The sequence below is a fragment of the Molothrus ater genome, chromosome 19, assembly GCF_012460135.2.
Source record: "Molothrus ater isolate BHLD 08-10-18 breed brown headed cowbird chromosome 19, BPBGC_Mater_1.1, whole genome shotgun sequence".
Taxonomy (NCBI): Eukaryota; Metazoa; Chordata; class Aves; order Passeriformes; family Icteridae; genus Molothrus; species Molothrus ater.
The window spans coordinates 7,075,526-7,099,231 of NC_050496.2; the positions used below are offsets into that span (position 1 = coordinate 7,075,526).

A 23,706-nucleotide genomic window follows, 5' to 3' on the forward strand; every position below is an offset into this window, starting at 1 on the left:
AACAATAATGTTCTCAATTAGTGTCTTTTCCCACACAACCTTTGCAATGGAATTTCTAAAGTGTTAAGATAATTTTAGTTGTGAAGATGTACAAATTCCTCACTTGCTTCTTCTCTCATTTTTAAAGATAACTTGAAAGAAAACCCTTTACCAAATAGCCTGATTTAGTGCCTACCAAAGTGATTACAAAATTAGGTCCTTCCAGTCTTTGTCCCTCACCTCACTACTTTCTCAAACTAATTTTCTCTCCTTTTTCTGCTTCCACCATTCTATAGCTTCTCACTTGGGCACAATCTCCTCCACAGCAGGTGTCTGCTCATCTGCCCACCCCAGCACAACTGTCTTCACCCAGCCATTCTAGTTATAGCAGATCCCAAAATCTAGCCTAAAGCCCTTCATTTGATAAGACGTAGGCTTTGGAACTTATTTTGAGCTTACCAAGGAAATCTGTTTCCCTCAGATGCTGACTCCATTTTTATCACACTCATAGATGCAAATCTATGCATGCGTGTGATGTGGTGTGCATCTGTGGGCATAATATTTGCAACCATAATAAATGTGAATCTGATTTATATGAAAGAACAACAGCAGATGAGATCAAGCAACCTGGGAAAAACCCAGATGAGACCCAAGTGCTTCGTGTAAGAGTGGGTTAATGAAGAGCTCCTGGGAGTAGGAGAGAGGATATGCCTGGGGAAGTGAGTCCCTAGACGGGCAGTTACAGCAATGAAAGGGCATTTGAGGAGCACGGACAGAACCAGGGGACACGGGTATTGAGCTAAGCACTGGCTTTTTCAGCTTTATTTCTTCAAAGCTGCTCCACCTCCACTTGTCCCACACCCTGGATTCAGGTGGAAACAAGTTTGGTAACTGCACCAGTAAGTAGCAAAACGTCGGAAAAAAGAACACAAAAATAGGCAGCAAAGAGAGATCCTTCATTTTAAGCCTTCCTGCCGTAACAGGTAGAGGTTTAGGAATCTTCCAAGCCAGAGCTTCCGCTGCATTAACCTAGGAATAACAGAACAGTAATCCTTACTGCTCTCACCTCTAGGAAGAGGCAGTCTCTAGCTAGGACAACTCAGGTGCATATTTAGAAAGATCAGTGGAGCTTTGCTGACTTACTGTGCAGAATATAATTTAGGCTGTAGTAGCATCCAAAAGCTCCAATTAGGAGGAGAGTTCCATCTTGTCAGGCACCAGATGAATACCCACAGTCAAGCATGCCCTATTCCAGAGAGACCAGCCAGGCTGCCTTCATATGCTTCTAACTGGCCTCTCCTTGAAATTCATCCTGATTCTGCAACATTTGCAGATTGCAGCTGTTTGTTTACTTCACTGGACTGGAACATGAGAATTACTTTAGTGCATCTCTTGTGGAATGCAGGCCTTGCTAGAAGACTAAAGGATGGAACCCAGGGCCTAATGGTAAGTTATAAAACATACCTTCGTCCTCTAGGCTCCAAATATTTGACAGGATCATCAATTTCATTCTATCATAAATAAAACTGATCTCAGCCCTGTAGGCTCAAGAAACAGGACATTCACGTTTCAGACATCTTCAACTGCCTATGGGAAGTTGATAGCTTCATCCAGATCTTTTAGGTGACATTCTGACCTTCCTCTCCTTTTGGGGAGTAAACCATGGAAAGAGAATAAAAAGAAGAGATGACATACATCCATCTTCCTCATTTTTTGTTCTGCCTATGAAATAAATTGAAATCAGCCCTTTCTGAAACAGCCTTTTCTAGTGCTTTATTCACGGGGATATTAACATGTCATTTTAAACTCCTTATCTAATTGTCTTCAACAATGCACAAATTCTGAGCACCTAAATATGACATGAGGTCCATAGTATCACTTATAACTAAACAACTCTATGAGAGGGATCATTAAGCTCATCATTGACATCTTTAAAAAAAAACCAAACCTGTTTTGAGGCTGATGAAAGAACAAAAGCAAAGTCAAGGTCCCAAGTTCAAATAAATTCTACCCTGTAGATAGCAAGCCGAAGATTCTCTTGGTGACAGTGGGAACTAAAACCAACTGTTGCCTTTCTTCAGGAACAGGGATGTTAGGTAAGGCACAAGAAAAGGAGGCCACATAAAACACTTGCAATATTTCAGCCTCACCACAGCTGTACCTGGGAAAGCTTTCACTGGCAAGCATCTGATTCTGTCAGCTCTTTGTTACATAGCAGATTTTATTCCGCAGCTGATGACCTTCAAAATAACAAAACCATGCAAAGGAAAAGCAGATTGACTTTTTGGCAGGAAATCAATGTGCAAATACTAATGAAATAATCTCAGTAAGCAGTCACACTCTTCAAAGGTCAACAGCAACACAGTGAAGAACTTCAGCATTTAAGTTATTAACAATTCTGTCTTCAAGTATTCTGGCAGCTTCTGTGCTCTAAGTAAAAGGTTTTAAAAAAATGATCAAGATTTGATGACTGAACAGTCAGGGCCTCTACACCTCTATCTCTGTGACTCTTCAGACAAAGAGACTGTCTTGTTCCTATGGGAGCTATCAATTCAATTCCTAACTATTTAGGACCAGAACCAAAAGCAATAGGAAAGTGGACTGTCATAAATGCTCTTTCTCATTTGTTTCTGGCGAAGTACAATATGGAACACCCAATCTCAGTGCTATCTTCCATTACTTGCATTCTCCCTATTAATCTGTATCTCGTTCTTCTATCTGTTTCTCCACTCTTCTACTTCAACCTCCACAACCAAATACTCTTAATTCCTCAGTAACGGGGATCCCTCACTGATCTCCCCATGTCCTTCTTCTCTCTTAATGCAGAATACAGGGTTGGGGTGCAAGCAATGACAGACAATGGTGAGGAGAAAATTATGCTCAGGAATGAAAGTCAATCACTTCAAACTGACTAAGTTTTGAAATACCTTAGGTGAAAGTCACTTGCTGCCCCACAGTCCAATTTTGGTAGAGTGAAAGTTAGTGGTGACAACTTCAGTTGTCTGGTTTTACTGGGATCAGAAGCAAGACTCCTGGAAGAACTAAGCATAGCTAAAGTATTCCAGTTACTCAGTGGAGCACCTTCAATTCTCATGTTTATTACTTGAAATTATGGAGCACTGATACATTTCCTATATAGCACCTTTAGGAAACAGGATCAATCCTGCTGCGCTCCTGACAAAAACCCCATCACTGGCATTTCAGTAATTAACAATTAATATAAATTAATTCTGTATTAATCCTTCTTAGGGACACAATTTCTATTAACTGTATATGAAGGAACACTTTATTCCACTCTTCACTATCCCACTCTTCATTTTATTGATGCTGGGGACTTAAAAAAATCTCTTTATTTTCTGGTTGCTACTTTAGATGGCTCCTTCATATTGCAAATCTCCCTCAGTAAATTGTGAATTGCTAGGAAAAAATGTGCATATAAGGTAGACAATCCTCTTGTCTATGCCCAGAAATTGTACTGGAGAGATTTAGATTGGTTTAATTGGATTCACTTCAGCATCTTCCAAATAAACAAACTAAATTAATACAAACCAGGCTAACTTCATCCTAGGACTGCCTAAACAGTATTTTGTAGGCCTTTATTGAAGCTGGTATTTAATTTAAAATACCTTTTTATTCAGCTTTTGCTTTCAGAACATTAGAAAACAAAAAATCATAAACAACAAATGCAGAATTCTATGAGAGATTACTTGATTTTTACTCCTTGCTGTGCCTAGGTTCAAACTAAGAAGGGTTGTTTTCTTTCTGTAAAAATGGTAGGGGTAGATTTCATTTCCACTTAATGCATTTGAGCTTCCTTATCCCTAACATGGGTCAACTATGAAATGAATGTGAACTAAATCCTAACTCTCCATGAATCATGGAATCAACGATAACTTAACCTTTCTGATCCAGCACTTTACTAAAGAAAATAAAAGCTTCAGAGGAACAAGAAGGGAGCACTAAGTTTCTGGTTATATTGATGTGTTTGGGTTTGCCAGTCAGATCCCATTAGTGCCAAATCAGAGCAATCAAGAAGACAAAATGAGAATTCTTATCTGCTAGTTGGGTTTCTGCATCTCTCCCCTTCAATTTAGAAACGTATGGAAGGTGAATTCCACACTGGCATGAAGCCCTTTTGACTCACAGCAGCGTGAGCCTCTTTGGCAAAGACACATCCAGGGTCAGACAGCCTCAATGGAACATCTCTGTATTTCACCTCCTCAAAGTGTCACATCTGGGGACAGAACAGCAAGAAGATCTCAGCATTATAGAGAAAGTGACCTCAAGGCAAAGAAAAAGCAGCTCAGGTGACATGGAAATGGCAGTGGGCCACTAAAGGCTACAGATATATAGGTATTATGTCCAGCAAGAAGTCATTTAGGTTAAAGGGAAGAGCTGTTGACTATGACACTGCCAAAGCACAAATACAGCAAGTGTGGAAGAAACACAGACATTTTACTCAATGTGTGAGAATTTGTTTTTGTTCTTTTATGAGTCTCAAAACAGAGTTTTTTTAAAAGATGTCCATGATGAGTTTAATGATCCCTTTCACAGAATTGTTTAGTTCTAAGTGGCAGTATGGACCTCATATCACATTTAGGGGCTCAACATTTCTGCATTGTTGAAGACAATTAGACAAGGTGTTTAAAATAACATGTTAATATCCCAATGAAAAAAGCACTACAAAAGGCTATTTCAGAAAGGGCTGATTTGAGAGCAGATTTACTACTAGTGGCCACCAGGAAAATGGAAATTCATTTCAGATGCAGAAGAAAGAATGAGGGAGATGGATATACATACCTGGCTAAGTTAGAATCATTTCACCAATGTATTTATAGTCTATAGCAACAGCTCAAAATCCACTGATAGTGAAAACTGCGTAGGAACAGCACAGTAAGTTCCAGGCTTCTAAGCAATCACTACAGTAACATAGTCTGTTTCCCAACATCTTTTGCAGTCCTTGGAGAGGTGTAGATGCAGATTTAATGAGCAATGCCTGCCATCTGTTAATATTGCCTCTAAGAGCAACTGAGAAAAAAAACAGGAATACCAAAAGTGCACGAGATGGCAGAAGCTTTAGAAAAATGGACCATCAATAATTGGGTTTTCTATGTATGACTGCTATAGAAACAAATTCCCAGAAATGAGCAGACTACATATTTATTTTGCAAGAGTTACAATATTTAAGTCAGTCTTGAACCTGGATTTAACCAGGCAATAAACATTGAGGTTAACAGAGCTAGTGAGCATATCAGGCTCACCAAAATGCCTGGAAAAATGCCACATCCCAGGACTTGAACCTGCAGGATCCAAACTCTGGGCTCACTACTTTGTTAATGAACTAGAACAGCTTTTTTGAGTTATGCTGATTTACATTAAGCATTGCCTATACAAAAAAGTAAGAGAGTATTTCCTTATAGCTGATAGGACACAACCTTCATTTTCTTCATCCAGTCATATAAATTTCAGTCTTATATTATTAATTCCTTCTTCCTCAAGAAAGCTTGCCAGAAATTCATTTAAGTACTTTGGGTTTACTTCCACAGTCCCAAGTTTATTTGAACACAATATTAAATCTGTAGGGAAAGACATACATAATGGGAGGTCCATAGTTTGCATGATGAGGTATCTTTGGCCTACTTTATCCTAAAAAGCTTTGTGACAAGAAGAGATGTAAAAGTGCCTTGCAGTCCTTAATCAAGACATACTATTAACTGAGATAACCAGAAGGCAAAAGAATAAGCCAAGTCACCAGGGTTCAGAAACAAAGATGGTTGCAGGAGATAAAGGGTTTATTTTAACCCCAGGAATTCCCTGGCAGAGTTTAAGTCAATTATAATGTTAAAGGCATATTACCTTGCTGTATGCTAGTAAAAAGATGTAGAATACACTCATAGTAATTTAATAATAATCAAATTTTACTAAATACTGACCATTTGAATCAGAAATGCATAATTTTTCAGTGATTTTAATGGGTTATTAATTTAGGCAAGTTACAAAGAGATATTACTTCCATTTTCCAAACAGATTATTCCAAGCACAGTTAAAACACAAAACTATACTGTTTCATAACTTCTGCAGAGAAACAAAGGCAAAAAAAACCCTGCTTGTTTAATTACAGAAAGACAGGAATCAAAACCACATTCAGAGCAAGATATAATTAGGTGATAATTCAACTCTGTTTCCTATTAAGGAGACAGTCACATTGAACTTTAAACACCAAACCTTGTTGTTTAGACTGACATTATTTATTCAATCAAAACAAAAATAAAACACCCCTTCTGTATGTCATACAGATATTGTGTATGCCCACACCACTTTGGCAGGCACTAGGTACTCAGCTCCTTTCATCAAAGGAAATAATCTTTGAAAAACTGTATTTTGCATTCTTCTAGAACTCAAAATCAAATTCTTTCTTTAATTTTATTTTTAGCATGGGGCATGGCACCAAACTGCAAACACATGAAAGCCAAAAAACTTCCAATTCTCAGACTTTCATATAGAGGTGGAAAATTGAGTCCAAAACACACACACACAAGGCGCTCCATCCTTATCCCTGCCCCATGTAAAAACATTCCCACAGATTAAATGCCCCTCAAACTCTCCCAGCCACAACCAGTCTGGTTTCTTCCACAGTCTATTTCCTCTGCCCTAACTTTTGTCTGACTCATACTGTACTGATGAAGACCTATTAAAACTCTTATTTACAGACCCCTGCTGAAACCCCAAACCACTGCACTGTAGTGTCCAAAGTTATGTCATATCTCAGTAGACAGATTACTTGTTTCATTATTTTTTTCCTCTGTGTCTTTGGCATTTTTAAAAATCTGTACACTGTTTTTAACCTGGAGATTTTTTTTATACCTGCACATAAATTAAATACTGAAAATAAGTCCAGACATTCTGTCTCACTGTGCTAGATCTCTGCGAAAAGCCCTGTGCCCTGACACTCCAAATACTCTCCTAGTTTAGAAAATGTAACTCTGCAAAAGCTTAAACAGCCATTTTGACTTTGGCCACATCCTCAAATGTCAGTAAAACCCACCTGTGGTAACAACCACCCCTGTTAATGGCAGACAGACTGAAGGGACATAGGGGCTGTTTTAAAGGTTAGGGAGAGTTGTACCACAAAGTAAATCCAACATTTAATTTCTGTACTTCTTATTTTAGTTTCTACTAATGCCAGCTCATATCTAAACAATGTAACATTTCATCCATATTTATTAGAAATTTGAATTAGTAAGAGAAACACTCTTACTATGCTATAGAATAGGGGAAATAAAAAAGCATAAAGTTCACTTCCATTCAAGAATAGCCAACGTGAGTCTCAAAGAGCAATAAATAATAAGATACTGCTAACACCAAACATGAAGAAAGACAGTTAAAACTGTTACAAATCCATATCTCTCAGTTACTTAACAATCTATAGGTTCAGTCAATTTAAAAGATCTAGGAACAGAGGCTTAGTGGATTAGTAACAACAGACCATTAATCTCTGCACCCTCAATTTTAATCCAGCAATAACCAAAGTGATTGAAAATCATTCTGACACGTGACTAGTAAAGCTCCTGAGCACGGTCCTCTTCCATACCTTCATCCCCACTGCAGAGGTCATGGCACCTTTCTAATGGGACTATTTACCAAGGGACCTCTGCTTAATGTTTAACTAAACTCTAGGCCAACATTTATGGCAGAGTAATTCCTCTGCACACTACCTCCCTGAATAACCAGCTGATTTTTAAGATTTTATTTTGCATTTAATTTCAGCCTACATTAGCAAAGCTTTCTTTCTTTCCTGGAAAAACATACAACACAAAATTGTTGAAAACAAATACTCTTTTTCAACATAAGAGTTTAAATAAACATGTAGGAATTGATGACTGTCATCCTAGGCAAATGCCAGGAGATTATTTCTGTACAGTTTATATAATATCAGTTAAAGTTACATCCAAAAAACTTGAGTTTTAAAAATAATGCACTAGTATTACATCATATACTCTGGTTTTAAATATAAGAATGCTTTATTCCAAAGATGTTAACTTCTGGAGTATTTAGTGACTAGAATCAATTCTTGAATGATCAGTAATGTGACAATATTAAGCAATACAGACATGTTTCATCATTTAGTCCTCCACAATAGTTATCAGGATATCAGTAAAGAAGTCACTGAAAGAGACATCTTGCAAAAAGGATTTAAATTCAGCTGTTGTTACCTGTGGTCTGAAATCTAAGCCACAGGTTCCTTTTCAGGAGCATTAAAAGTAAGATGCTGACTACCTTGTAGTCCGAAACACTCTTTTATTACTGCAAAGTAAATAAATATTTAAAAACATAAAAACACAGCAGACACAGAAAGTCCCAGTTACATAGAGCAGGGAACTAAAAAGGGGAGAGTTCTGAGAGTTACTTGCTGCTGTTTGTGAAGCATTAAGTAGCACCAAAGTAGGACAAGGGCCGGAGGAGACAAAGGAGAAAGTCTGCAAGCTCTGTGCCCTTTGGTAGATATAATCCATAAATACATAAATATGATGTAAATGTATTACAGAGACGTCCAGCTGTTTTTATAAATAGTACAAAACTTTTTTGTGTATGGTAGAAATTGATTCATAATACTATAAATGAGCCTTACCTCATTTAAAACATGCGGACCTTTTCTGCTGACACAGACTGAATATGCCACTAGCAGTGGAGAAGACATGTTTGCCTTGCTTGGTCCCAGACAGAGGAACAGATCCTCAAGTATTTTACATTTTCCCCCCAAACAGTTTTCTCTCAGTCTGACTAAACTCTGCTTATCTAATCGAAACTCTGCCAGCTGCTTGCACAGAACTAGCATGAGGTGTCTCAAACATCTCTGTAGGTACCACCCAGTCCACAGGTGAGTTCCCATTCCACTGAATGTCCTCTTTATATCAGGACTTGAGGTCAAATCAAGAGAAAATTAAAATCTGTGCTGGGAAGAAACTGGAACAGAAACACATATAAAAAGCACTGCATATTACAATTCACCTCTTGTAATTTCACTTTTTAGTCTTCTGGTCTGTGTTTACTGTTGTGGAAGATCGTGTCTCTTTCTTTCAGGGCATCCATACACTGAGAATTAACAAAATACAATCCATTTTATATGAATTCTGATTGTACAGTTTCTCTTGCTGTGTTCATCACCCTAGAAAAGCCTGCATCTTTGCTTTACCACATAAAGAACTGAGATTATTTTACCCAGATAAAAGCCTATTTTCTATACAACTGTATAATTTAAAGAGAGATTATGAAAATTTTTGCTCATTTTAGCTAGGCTTTTCCTAAGATTTTGTATTATTCATGTATTACACCACTGCTACTCCTTGCTTCAGCAAAGCACTTCAGCACATCCTCAATCTAAGTTGTCTTATACAATTACATGTTAAGACAGATTCAGCAGAACACTTAAGCATATCTTTTAAGTTTTGAATTTTGCTGAATCTGGCTGTTAAGTATCAGAATAAAATGTAAAGAGGATGACTCAGTTTTTAGCTTTTATACTTATGCTACCTAATAAAATAAATCATATTATTTATTACAGTATTTTTCATCCTGTTTCACAGTGTGCTAAATACCTATGACTCTAGAGCAAAGGCACAATTACAGACTGGCAAAGATGAATTGTTAACAATTTGAAGAGTTCGGGGATGCTACTGAAGATAAAAAATTATGCATCTGCAGGTAACTTGAAATTCCAGTTGGAACTACTGCCACACAGTACCCTCAGGATTGTCTGGGCAAGCAAAAGGAGACTGTGGAGTCCTTATAGATTACTTTGTTTTCTAGCAGGTACAAAAAACAGTATGACAATAAGATAATGCTTATAAATGTGAAAAAAAAATATCCCAAAACACCACATATGTTGAATCCAGGTGATTATAATGCAAAATAAAAAATGGGAGGAGTTAGACATGATAGGCAAAATGCCCTGGGGTGAGGTTTCACCCTCAAAACTAATTCACGTATCCAAGAATTCCAGCAGTACAGAAAGGAAACTGTTGGGCTGCTGAGACCTAATTTCAGAGAGAAAATTTAGGACCAAAATCTCTGGTGCCCTTTACTGTGTGTTGTCACCTACACCCACATTGAGGGGATGTGAAACACGAGGCAGCAAAGTGCTGCACTTGGAGGAACCCACTCGTTACTCACAGCCCAAACAGAACCAGAAAAAGACCAACGGAGTGAATCTCAGTAATTTAAACAGAATTTAAATTACACACATTTATGGAGGAACCTTGTCTGGATCTGAAGTTTTCCTTAATATCATGCTAACTCCTGGAAAGCAATTTTATTCTAATTTATTTAATTCTTGTGTATGCCGTAACTGTATCTCACAATAACTTCGCTGCATGTATGATGAGGATAAAAAACACCTTGTAGTAGAAAGGCAAAGAGAGAAGGAGGATCCAGCCCGTGAGGGGACACACTAGGGGCCTTATGTGACCCTGGACTGTGTATTCCCTGCAAACTGCTCCAAGTTCTGACACCAGAACTCTTTTTAAATTTTTTTAAACTGAAATGTAATGCAAACCTCTTTCATTCATACCTTTCGTTCGTAGAAAAACCAAGACAAGCAGTCCCATTCAGAGAACTCTCCTGTCGGTAAGTGTTTACACACAACCCAGAAGTAGGATTAAGACCAGCATAAGGTCAGTTAAACTCCTTTTCTTTCCAGCAGTGGGGACAATCATAAGGTCACTCAAACACCTTTCCCTTCCAGCAGCAGCAGCCCTTCCCTTCCATAACTGCCACTTCCCACGTGGGAAATAGGAGGCCTCAACCCCAAGTCATGTGGCATTCCACTGATGTAGAAACAAAGAGCTCGTTCTGCATAAAATTTCACTCCCAGGAACACTACTGAAGTACTGTGATCCTTTTTTACCAGCAGGTATAAATTTTCAGCACCACTTTTTTCCTGAAGTTTCTTTTCTCTGCCATGATGCCAAATGAAAGTTAATGCTTTTTCTTAGCCCAAGAATGTCAAATTGCCAAACAAACTTCAGCTAGGCAGCAGGAACCCTTCTGACCTGCTCCCTTAACTACCCAAACACCATCCTACTGGGAATGGTAGGGTTTGCTGGTAGGATGGTAGAATGGTGGGACATAGCCACTTCAACATCACTTCAAACACTTGTTTTCCATGGTCACACGTACAAAAGACCCTTCACTGGCACTCATTATCTTTTTCTTTTAGCATTAATAATCCATAGGAGTCCTGCTGGCAAAGCAAAAAATCCTCTTAGGATTATTCCTGAAGCAGAATAGGGCTGTATAGTAGTTAACAGCAGGAAGGAACTTAAATTGGAAACAACCCACAAAAATGACAAGAGGATGATTTTTCAGAAACCACGTTTCCCTCTAAATTCATCTACTCAAATGCTATTTCCAAAACATAGAGATGTCAACACATTTAGAGGGGAAAAAAAAAAAGGATAACATTGCTTAGCTGCCTCCTCCTTGCATGTGCTTAGAAGCCGCTTTGGTTGACTCAGTGCACGATTCTTTCCATTCCATACTTAAAGCTTGACCAAGTTAAGGACTAATGATAAAGGGAGGGAAAAAGACTGCTTATTTTAGTATTTTTTTAAAAAGTACATCCTAATTAATTATTTGTGGCTTACAGCTGCTGTGGTATTTTTCTGGCAACAATATCAGAAAACATAAAAACTGTGGGGCATTTAAATTTAATGCTGTTTTTACTACAGAAATACAAATGTTACAGATTCATGAATTCAAAACAGAAATGTTTTCATCGGGAAACATACATCTGACAATGAAAGTATTTCTTTAGTTCTGACCACCGATTTCAGAATGCAATGTATGTGGAAACTGATCAACTTCTACTTTCCAAGATGAGTAAAAGTAAATTAATATTTTAGGGCTATGATCCTGAAGGGCTTTACCTGGCAGTCTACAGGAGGACAGACACCTGCCATCTAAAGCTTTTCTCATTGTTGACAGTTCAAGTTTTGCAATTTTTAAGGCCCAAATCACAGTAGCACCAAAGCCCTTTATAACATTTTTGGGAGATGCAAGGACTATTAGGGTGGACATAAATATAGGTTACCTTTACCTCAAATGTCCCCTGCTAAGCACTACATGACAAATTCTGCCATATTGGCAAATTGGAAGTTTGCACTTATGAACACCCAAGTGCATGAATGTGGCACTACATCACCAGAAAGGCACTACGCAGGATATAGGTCTACCATGTTTCAGCCCTCTATTTTCATGACAATAATAATTTGCTATTTTATTTCCAAGAAATTCCATTAAAAGACCCTTGGCAGCTTTTAAACTATCAATGGTTAAAACCAACAATAAAATACTCTAGAACTTTGAATTCAACTGTAAATAGGTTCGGCTGTAAAGCCTCCCCTCTCTCAAATGCCAGATTATTATCCTTTGAAAAAAAATTATTTCCCGTTTACGTACAAATAATATTTCAATTCATTTACCGTAGTGCAATTTTTTTGCTAACTGTACTTTCTGATTGCATTACAATGGAAATGCAGTCCCATTGTACAGTGTTGCCTCTAAACCAGTAAATTACAATTTGATCCCTATTTCCTATTACTCCTAACATGGTGTGCAGAAAAGATAAAAACAAGACAGGAGAAAAATAACACTTATCACAGTATTTCAGTATTGTCCATAACTGACTGTCATCTAGTTTTGTCTGCTGCTTGAGCTGGTAATGAGATAGTGATGGAACAGTTTCATACAGTTCTCTATTAACACCCCAGATGAGCCAATCATCCCCTCCAGTCTTTGCCATGTTAAGTTTATTCATAAACAATCAGCAATGATGAAAACAGCAACTCCCTCCTCAGCTGAATTACCACCTTTCAACCAAGTAAGAAAGTGATACTTTGACCAATAGCAACAGAGAAAAAAACCAATCTTTTAGAGAGAGCAGGAATTCCTTGTTCATTCATATGCAATGAATATTCAAAATGCAAATGGAAACCCATTTCAATCTTTGCTATATTTAAAATCTAGCTGTTGTAGAATTAAAAACTGAGAACTTTCCAAAAATGTCAAGGGCAAAACTTCTTGATAGCCTCAGCTGCATTTTAAAGAGCACCCTTAAATTGAGAGCACTTAATTTGAGTGGGGTTTGATTCCTTATTTTAATAATTTTATCTTGGAGGCTTAGTATCTAGTTCAATTGGATTACAATGAGGCAACACAACAAAGTGAAGAGGTTTGAAAACTGGGTATCTACATCACTGAGATTTGGAAAAGAATAGCAGCAATAACCAGTTTCTTTCCACCAGTTTATTGGATGGAAAATAGCTCAGCCTAATATGTGCAAAAACTTCATAAACATTCCCTTCTAGTACCTTAACATAAGCTAAAAATATGTGTGTTGTTCCAGCACTTTAGTGCCTATCTGGTCACGCTCTAATTGTAAAACTAAAAATAAAAAACAATAAAATTATAAAAATACAAGATACGCACAAAAAAAAAAGGTAAAAGCAGACATTTACAGAAGACTACATAGGCTATTTCCATAGAATTTTCAAGCAGAAACATCTTCACACCTTTTGAGAAAGTGGAAAAAAAAATCACTAAAGTGAGAAAGCATTCCAGAGCTGAGGAACTGAGAGTCTCTGGATCCAACCTATGGTCCCTCCATTCTGTGAATGTGAGCAGACAGACTGAATCCACGTGGATTTTCAGTAACATCAACAAACTCCATGAAGACATGAAGGTTTGCCCACAGACATGAGGCTCTGGAGATGGTATTAAAGCAGGAAAAAAATACTGTAATGGGTAAAGTTCTTAGTTACCAGAAACCCTCTACATGTTACGCCTTCCTTTATGCCTAGTGCTCACTTTTATATGTGTGTATGTATGTGTATATTTATATGTATGTGCTATATTCCCTCCCCTAGAATATTACATATCTTTCTTCAAAAAAGTCATTAAAGAAGCTATTTCTGTGACACTAGTTGAGGATAACTAACGCAGTTTCAACATTTTTGTCCTAACATAATGAACCATTCACTGTTCTAATGTTGGACATTAGAGCTTTGATATTCTTCTCATCTACAAGAATACTTCTGTCTGAATTATCTCAGGTTGTGTAATGCTATGAGAAGAGTTATCAGACTTTACAGACCATGATTCCACAGGTAATTCCAGTCCCGGCGTAATTTAGAGTTCATACAGGGCATCTTTGTGTTATGCCAGGTAACAAGAGCTCAGAGACTGCAGAAGCTCCAAGACAGAAAATGAAGTGTGAATGTGCTCCAAATCCACCTCTAGTCCTCAGTGCCAGGAGATGCCATATCAGATGCTCAATACATACTGGAATTCCTGGATAGATGAAGGGTTTTTTTTACACCATCTCAGTTGTTTACCATACATGATTTATGGCTCTTGTATGCTGCCAAATAGGCCACAGAAGGTGCATCACAGAAGGGATTTGGCCCCATGTGCCTTGACAGCATGGCAAAGGATGAAAATAGTTCCAAATAACAAGACAGCTTTCATCCATATTAGTTCCCAGAAGCCAAACCAAGAAGAGGTAGTATATCAATTCATAGGAAGGCACAAATATGTTGACCATGTAGGTTTTAGAAATAATTTTGTTGACGTATTAACAGAAAATGCACATGGAAATCTTCTTAACAACTTCACACAACTTCATTTTCTTATTTAACCAAGAATCCTGCAAAGTTTTGAAAACAACTTCCTAGCTTTTTTTCTTGAAATTGATTACTAGTATTTAAATTCACAAAAAACCTTCCTTATGGCTCATACAAATTATTGTGTAAGCAAAGGTGACAGCCACCTGAGAATACTGATGCTAGTTCATATTTGGTGGTATTATTACTCAGGAAGGAAATTCTGAACATCATACATCCATCTTCTTTGTACGTAAACAGTGTCATTCCTGTGCCACCAGTATCTGCATCTTCAAATGAACAACATCTAGTGAGGGCTTATTCCAGCATTCTGTCCATAGGACATCTTTACTTCCTTTGCTCTGTGTTCCTTCTATGCTGAACAATATCATTAAAAGGACAAAATCTCTAAAGTCATAATACAAATAATGACTATTCTTCCCAGAAACTATAACTCAAAGGCCTAAATATGACTTTGAAGGAAAGCAAGGGCTTTCATTTCTGTCTAAAGGACAGAAATGGTTTTTGTGGTCCTTCAGCCTGTTTGTATTTCGCATTTGCATCTGCACAAGGAAACTAGATTCTCTTTTCAAACAAGCAATTCCAAGTAGCAAAAGCCTTAATTCAGTATGCCAAGAAAATAAAAATATTGTTCCTGAAGTTCACAGATAAATTATTTCCCAATCACATGGAAGAGCCAATAATTAAAAAAAAAATTCTAAATCTCAGTATAATTTCTTCCAAAACAATCAATCTCTCATATGCACAAGTAACTGACTCATAAAAAAATTAAGTATAAAATATTTTGAAAATATATATACACCTCTTTTTAATAGATTACATTACTTTCCATATACTAAGTCTCCAATAATTTATGAATGTAAGACACCAAAGAGTCAATTGTATACCTTTATCATTACTTATTTTAAATAAGAAACACAGCACAAGTGCTGTATTCAGCGTAATTTATACTTAAATGTTATATAAATACACAGCCAAAGAGATAACACTGAACCTTTGTTTAATAAGTTATATTAATAATGATTAAAGAACAGTGTTCAATTCAGTGAATGACATTATCCCTTTGAAGAGCACCCCCTAATAGGCCCTAATCCAAATAACCACTGGAATTAGCAGGAGGAAGATCACAGGTTTAAACAGACACTGAATCAAGCATTTGCTAATGTTCAGGAAAGATCCACGTACAGCAGACCTGTCTTGAGTCTTCACTTCTGAAACAAGTGAATGAATAAGAAAGGAAGAAAAAAAAAAAGAAAATACTGCCACACTCCTTAATTCACATTCCAGGAATTTGCAGCACTAGTGCTCAACTAGTGGGTTTTTTAAGTAACACGTTGAATGAATGACCAGTGCTGAAGTGCTAAATACAATCTGCAATCCTGTGCTGAGGCAATCCCTTAACAGGCTTCATGACATCACCTACTTGCACTGTTATCCAGACATTCCAGCTAGATAATTTGCTACAAAACCCAGTGTAAAAAGGATGGCAGAGGCAACATACAGAGCATTAGGGCCACTCAGATATCTACAGATCTTAATCCTTTTTACTAAGACAAAAGATAGTGAGGAATCCTGAAAAAAACCCCAAAATCCCCAGGGGAAAAAAAAAAAAAAAAGAAAACAAGACTGAAGCATGTATACATCCTCTGTGTGGTCAAAATTACCTGAAACCACAGCCTTAACCATGTGGCAGAAGCATCCCACCATTCACTCATTCCCTTTATTCCCTCCAAAAAAAAAAAAAAGAAGAAAAAAGAGAAAAAGCAAGCAAACACGGTGTGAGTGTGTACAGTATCAGGTATTAGTGCTAGAGGGAGATGGAGAGCGATGGGAGCCCCTGCAGGACTGATGCCACTGGTTTAGAAGCCTGGGCTCCCCTGTTTGAAAAGGAAAGGAGGGCGGGAGCTCAAGGAACACTGACAGCTAAATGCATGGCATAAGCAGCTGCACAGAATGGGACAGCTTCTTTCTGTCTCAGGATATTACTGTCACAATGGCCAAGAGAGCAGTGAGCTGCAGTTTGCTATTCTCACTGTGGTACTTTAAAAGTACCTGATCTGAGGAGCACTGGACAGCTGGCATATCCCACTGAGCTAAATAGGTAAGTGTGAGATTTCAATGACAAGAGGCAGCAGGTTTTGCTGTTCTAAAAAGCAAGAGAGAGAATTTTTCTGATGGTACCAATGGGCACCCGTGGAAGGTCAGCCTGGGGTGCTGGCAGCGTCACCTGCGTGCCTAGTGGCAGATGGTGCCAGTCTGTAGGGATAAAAGGAAGGCTGACGCACACTGTGGGCTGACAGCGATGTTATTTGCTCAGGAATAAAGGAGCTTTGGGGCAGGTGCAAGCAGGACAAATTAACAGGGATGCTGAGCCCCCAGTGTTCATGTGTGCCCAGCCCAGGGGCTCAAGGGGTGGATAAACTGGGAGGTGCTGCAGGAAGCACAGTGGGGCTGCCAGGGGCCTGTGGCTGGGACACAGCCCAGGCCAATCTCTGCATAGTCCCAGGAGAACTTTGGAGCTGACTCTCCTTACGGACATCCAGGCTGAACACTGAGATGGCCACCAGGACCCCGGATCTCCCTCCAGCAGTGGCTTGCTTGTGCTGCTTGTGTTCCCATTTCTGGACTTCTGCAATGGCTAGAGGGCAGAGGCAGCCTGTGGGAAGTGGAGCAGTGGGAGATGCAGGCAGCCTGCACGCCCATGGGGTTCCCCAAAGTGTCCCGAACTAGAAAACTGGCCACCTCACCACTCCTGCCTCCTCCAATGTAATTATTCCAGCATGACCGACATGACAAATTAACAAGGGCTTTTGCAGTCAAAAGAGAGTGTTTTCCCCAATAATAAATTGTTCAAATCCTTTATGCTAGACAACTAGCCATGCCTATTCATTAATTGGACAAGCTCTGGTGACAACTGAAATGACCTGACTTTCTACATATTGAAGGGAGAGCAATCTTTGCAAGCTTAAAATAAAGCTGTAAATCCCAGCCAGCACAGAGGCTCCCTGAATGGGATTTTTTTTTTAAAGAAAAAAAAAATTCACAGCACAGACATACTAAAGCTCATTTTAAAAGCAGAGACACTTTACTGTTACCCTTTGCAGACCCTGAATTGTGGTACCAGAACATGACAACTCCATCAACAAATCACAAACCCTTCAGGATCTGCACATCAGCCAAGCTTAAGAACTTCAAGAGATATGAAATTCTGGGATCACGGCAATGCTGGAAATAATTATCACGATCAGGTACACTGGAATTATAAGCATCTTCTTTATCAGTACACCGTATTGTCTACTGCAACCAATGAATGATAATTAAGACACACGTACTGGAATTATGGGGGAGAGGGAAGTGATGAGAGTCGATTTCTGTCACAACCCACTCACACTACATCATTCATGGATTTTTCGACTACAGTTTTGACCTGGGTTTAACTGTTCCTCTTGCCCCTTAATAAGGGGACACTTGGGAACCCTGTACGGTATCTCCCCCCCCCGCTCCCGCTCCCGCTCCCTTGCCCTTTCTGTGCTTGCCGCATACCTGAAATGCAGACGATGAAATTCGCTTGCAGAAGAAAAAGCACCTCCCAAACAATTTCCATCCTCCGATTCTCATGCCAAGTGCATTCCTCGGCGAAAAAAAATAACAAAGATCAATATCGCAGTTTGAACGATCCCAGCAAATTTCCTTTCGGACTTGCAGACTGTATTCCCCAGATGTGCTGACAACACATGTCCGAGCTCTCTCTCCGCACGGCTCAAGTGAGATCCCTTCCCTTTCTTCGCCTTCCAAAATAGATCACGAAGCCAACTGCCAACACTGGGCTCTTCCTCCTCGAGCGAGAAAAAATTCCACCAGATTTCCCAACACGACATAGACAACAAACCCCGACCGATCCGATATCCGGAGAGTCTCTATTCCAGGGGCGGCCAGGCGCAAATTAACCCCAAAACTCTGCACGTCTCAGCGGGGCAGTGCCGGCATGCCGGGCAAGGAAGCGGCGGAGGGAGGGGGATTCCCCTCCTGTTGCTGCTGCTACAGAATGAGCGGAAAGAGATTAATACCGGCTGCAAGCCCCGCCATCCCCGCCGCGCTCGGAGCGCGCAGCCCCGGCTCCCCGGCCCCGCCGCAATCCCGGCGCGCCGCGGCGGCTCCGCCACGCGACTGCACGGGTCGGGCTTGCCCCGCGCACCGAGCGCCCTGCCCCGGCATGCACCCCCGCAGCCCCTTGCAAGTGAGAACGGGGCTGTATGGCAGCGGAGGATGGGTGGGTGTGGGTGGGTGTGTGTCCCAATGCGAACAGCACAAGTGCGGAGTCCGCATCAAGTGCGGCTTGTGCGCATCGCCCGGCTTGGCCGAGGACGCCAGTATTTTAAAACTTATTTAAAGAAGAAGGAAAAGACATTCAGACTCAAACTTCTGTCGGGTTGGTGGCGGAAGGGCACCGGGAGGCTCTAACCGAGACTTAGCGAATTGCCTGCGCTGCAGTGCATATCTGATAGCTTTCCCCGGGTACAACATTCTGCATAGCTTCCCCTCCCTCCCCCGGCCACAAAAAAAAAAAAAAAAAAAAAAAAAAAAAAAAAAAAAAAAAAAAAAAAAAAAGGCAGCTCCAGTTTTGGGGCAATCCCTCACTTACCCCCAGATATCCTCCTGGTTTTTATCTCTCCCAGCTCACCAGACGTGCCGCTCCAGCCTGCAGTTCCAAAAACAAATCGAGGTCAAGCTGCGAGCCGTCGGCTGCCACCGCCTACCTCCACCTCAGCTGTCGGGAGGTACCATAGCTGCTCGGAGCTCCCCCTGCTCCCCGGACCACAGCTACTCCGCCATGTCCCCGGGCTGCAGCCGGTGCTGCGGGGGCCGCTAGCGACAGCTGCGGGCACGGCGGGGCTGGGGCGGCGGCGCGCACGGGCGCGGGCTGGGGGGCGCGCTCCGCCGCGGAGGCGGTGCTTGCGCGGGCGGCGACGGCGGGGCTGCTCTGCGCCGGGACCGGGCCGGACGGAGTGGGGGCAGAAGGGGAGGCACGCCCGACCGACCTCCCACGGGCGCCCGGCTCGCCGGGCTGTCTTCTGCATTCCAGAGGATGTTGCTCACTTGTGTTTAAATGTGCGGCCAATTTGATTTTGCTCTCCTCCGCTACCCCAGGGGGAAAAAAAAATAAAAAGAGGCGCACCTGGCGCGGGGAAAGTCTGGTTTCCTGGCTGCGGATGGGGAAATTGGGCACAGCAGGCAGCGCTGGAAGAGGCAGGGGGCCGTGGGCTGCGGTCGTGCGCGGGGCTGCCCCGGGCCGCGCCGCCCGCCGGGATGGCTCGGGCTGTCGTGGAAGAAGGGAGGGGACAGGGGCTCAGGGCAGATGTGAGTAGGTGCAACCGCTTCGACTGCGGATGCCTTCGATGATCACGGCAAGGCAGAGGAAAGGGGGAGGGAGAAAGATGCTTTGGGTAGCAAACTGATCTCCCAGCTCTTGGAAGGTGTGCGGAGGTCATATTACAAACCTTCCAGAGGGGGATGCATGCAGAATAGGTTGAAAACAGATTGGTTTGTAAACAGTTCTCAAACCTGGGCATACTTGGGGCAAACTTGTAAAATGCACCTTTGTGTGGATTCTAGCAAAAGGAGGATGCCTAGATCTCTGAATGGGGAAGGAAACCATCTTGAAGAGAAGAAACTACAGGGCTATGTTATTCCCATAGTCTCTGAGAAATGTGTGGAGCTCCCAGGTTTCAAATATACCTGATGGTATTTAATTGTGGCAGATCAAGAAATCCTTGAGTGCTTCAGAGCAAATGGATGGGACAAAATCATCACTGTTTTGAAAGGAAGAATTAGACTGCAGGCACTTAATAGTCAGTGTGATGCTTGTGTTTATTTTGCTGGTTTCCAGGGTAGTGCAAGTGCTCTTTGCACTGTAGCAGTGTCTACCGATGTTTACTCCATCTCTTCTTATGGCTTACAAAGAGATTCAGGATTCTATGAAATTAATTGCTATTATCTGCCCACTGAGAACAGCGAGGCTGGACATGAGGCATTGTCATTCAAGGTTTATGGACAAGAATTCTCATATATATTGATGGGGCTGTACAGCAGGAGGAAATCCTTTACCTGACAGGTTTGCAGAATGCTGAGCTTCATTTTAATACTTAAGTATTCTATGCAATTCTCTTCTTTAGGCCTTATTAAAAACGAGATTAATATCTCCTCTTCTGGGATTATAGAAGGTATGAGTAGCATTATCTATCTCTAGTGTAGATGTATGTAAGCACACCTAGGAAATGCTCAGTAAAGATTTCCACTGATGTTTACTAAACTCCTTTACTCAAACAGATTAATGTTTTCCATGGATTTGCCTGTGAATTCTCTTTTTGATTTTCCCAAATAATTTGTTACAATAACATCCCAATCTAGAACATAATAAACCCCCATAGAGACCTTGTCTTTTATATTTACACAGTCATCCTTGTTCCCAAACTAGTCTCCTTGAAATTATGGCATCACCTGTGGGGAAATAAATGTCACAAGCAAGTGAGATGACCTGTTGTAAAAGGATGTGTTGACCACTAGGTCAGCAAAGAACTGAATTGGTGATGAGAGAATGCCAAATCCTAAGGGCAAGCTCATGTTTAATTCCTACTGACGATCAATCACACTTTAATATGAGTTTAATGGCAGAAAAAAAATAGGTAGTTGATGCTGGCTGCTAGCAGGTAGCCAAAATTCCCAAATATATTAAATTTTGTGCATGTTTTTAGTAAGCTTATCATCCTCATGCAAACCTTATAATTATTTCAGTCGCCTGTGATAAATTAGTTCATGACTCAGACTGAAAAATCTGTAAAAGATCAAAGGTAACTTAGAAGTTTCCTTCACCTGAAAAACACAGTAGTGAACTTGGAAACTGGATGTTTTTTTAAATCTAGATAAATAATAATGAATTAATTCTGCTGTCATTTCCTCTCTGTGATGTGATTTGACTGGCAGTGGCCTTCATGCTTGGTTTTGAAGTCATTATGCCCATATTGGCTCCTGCAGCTCCCCAGGAAAACTTAGTTCAATAAAGTTGAATAGATGCCAATATGGGCCTGTTCCAAAGCCCACTGAAATCAATTGGAATATTTCTGCAGACTGAGAAGATGTTTGGATCAGGCTTTCACTGCAGAATTTGGCATAGTCTGTTTGATCCCAAGGGAAATGGTTTAATATAGTAGGGTGTATTTGAGAGAGGAGCAGAAAACATCACTCTGCTGTGTACATTGCAGGGTCATTCCAAACAGACGAAAATTCTGGCTGCAGCTCCCATTTTTTTTATTGTAGGTGTTTCCATTCAAAGCTCCTGTAGCTCACTAAAAAGAAGGGGGTTGATGTTTACTGCCCTTATTTGAATTCCATTCCTATTTATACAGTTGACTAAACTTCTTAAACTTAATCTTGGCAACCTTTAAGCTGTACTGGAGTCATTGGACTGACTACTCATGTATGGAAGTTAAAATGACTACAAAGTGGATTCAGACAGGTCTCTGAAGCATATTTGTGTAGGTCAGTTGTGAGGATTTTGCTATCTCAGATTTTTGGCTGGGACTTCTGGCAGCTTAGAAGCATTCAATATATTAGTTACAAGCTGGACACCCAAGTTTCTTCAGGCCAGATTTACATAGAAACACCTTTTTAGCTCTGTAAACAGAGTTTAAAACATACTTACTAACTCCACATGCTGAAAGGTTTTTTTAATACTAACATAACAGAGGTTCATACCCGCTCAGAGGTGCCAGCACTTGACTCATTTGACTCAAAATTAGCTTGGATCAGGAAAGATCAATTGTAGAAATTATTCTGAACTGGGGAGCTTCTGAGCTAAATAGGTTGACCTGTGGCTTCCCCTGTGTCACTGGAAGAGGTTGCTGACATTGCTCACTCCTGCCCTGCTGAAGGTTCCCCCAGTCAGGTACTGGAGTTTTCCTGTGCATTCCCTGGCTCAATGCTGTTAAAGTAAGTCCCATCAGCAAGGGCCTTCTATTGAAGTTGGTTAAAGATTCTGGCATATTTCCAGCAATTAAAGAGCAGTTCCCACTCTTTCTCGATTTCTCCCTGTCCCAGGGGCTTCTCGCCCCATGGCAGGGATGATGGAAGAACTTGTGAGTTTTTTGTCTGTGTCTGAGCTCAGCCCTCTTAGCCACATGTCTCATTATAAGTTTTTAGGTAGCCTCACTCAAATTACAAAGATATTTAAGTAACTTCTTAGTTCAGAGGTTAAGGAAGTCACCATTGAAAAGCCACTGGTGAATTGCTGAGAATGTGGCTATACTCACTGGTAATGTTGCCACATCATTTCTAGTGTTCCTGTTCCACCTTTTGTTACTGCCATGATTGTATTTGCTGATATCTTCAGTGCTTATAAATAATGCTGATCTCACTAGGGAAACTGATAAAAAATTTAACATATCATTATAAAAATACAGCCCCCTAAGAACCCATCTGTTCAGTAAGCATTAAAGTGATTATTTTCTCATATTGATAGTCCTTATCAAAACTGAGATGGAATTTCCATTTTGCTGGTAGAGATAATGATGCAATTTATTTAAAATAAAAGCACCCCCAACAAAGGAAGAGGGTAGATGATTGACACTTAACTATGAGGTCAATCAATGTGTTTTTCCTTTGAGTCAGTCTATTCATTATCATAAAGACTTACTTTCAGTCCAACTCCCCTTTTTCATGTCTGAACTCCAGCAAACAGTGCTAAGACATCAAGTATTTGTGAAATAACATTCTTCAAATTTAAAAACCCATATGTAAAATGCTGTGATTTAGTTTCTCTGTGAGAAGTCAGTCACAAAAGTGTTTAAAATGTCATATGATCCTGCAGTTCCTCAACAAACCCCAGTAGGATTCCTAGGATTCTTATCAGTGTAGCACCCACAGATTTGGGGTTTTCTGAGTAGGCACATAGAGTGGGAAAACTGATTTTTTTTTTGCTAGTGTCAAAGTCACCAGATGAAATTGACTTCAGGTGGTAAGGTGGTTACAGTCATTGTAGTATTCATATTTCATA

General features: G+C 40.3%; 1 protein-coding gene across 2 annotated transcripts in view; it reads right to left on the reverse strand.

The window, feature by feature from the left end:
- CA10 (carbonic anhydrase 10) overlaps positions 1 to 19,543 on the reverse strand; it is a 205,606-nt gene extending 186,063 nt beyond the window's left edge. Inside the window, exons 1-2 of one of the 2 annotated variants that reach the window (XM_036394451.2) lie at positions 19,300 to 19,543; positions 18,201 to 18,695 (exon numbers count right to left, since the gene is read on the reverse strand). In XM_036394451.2, the coding sequence (XP_036250344.1) occupies positions 18,201 to 18,261 (61 nt within the window). In that variant the 5' untranslated portion in view covers positions 18,262 to 18,695; positions 19,300 to 19,543. The remainder of the gene's footprint in view (positions 1 to 18,200; positions 18,696 to 19,299) is intronic. The other variant, XM_036394450.2, reaches the window with a different exon arrangement.
- Between the last annotated feature and the right edge of the window lie 4,163 nt (positions 19,544 to 23,706).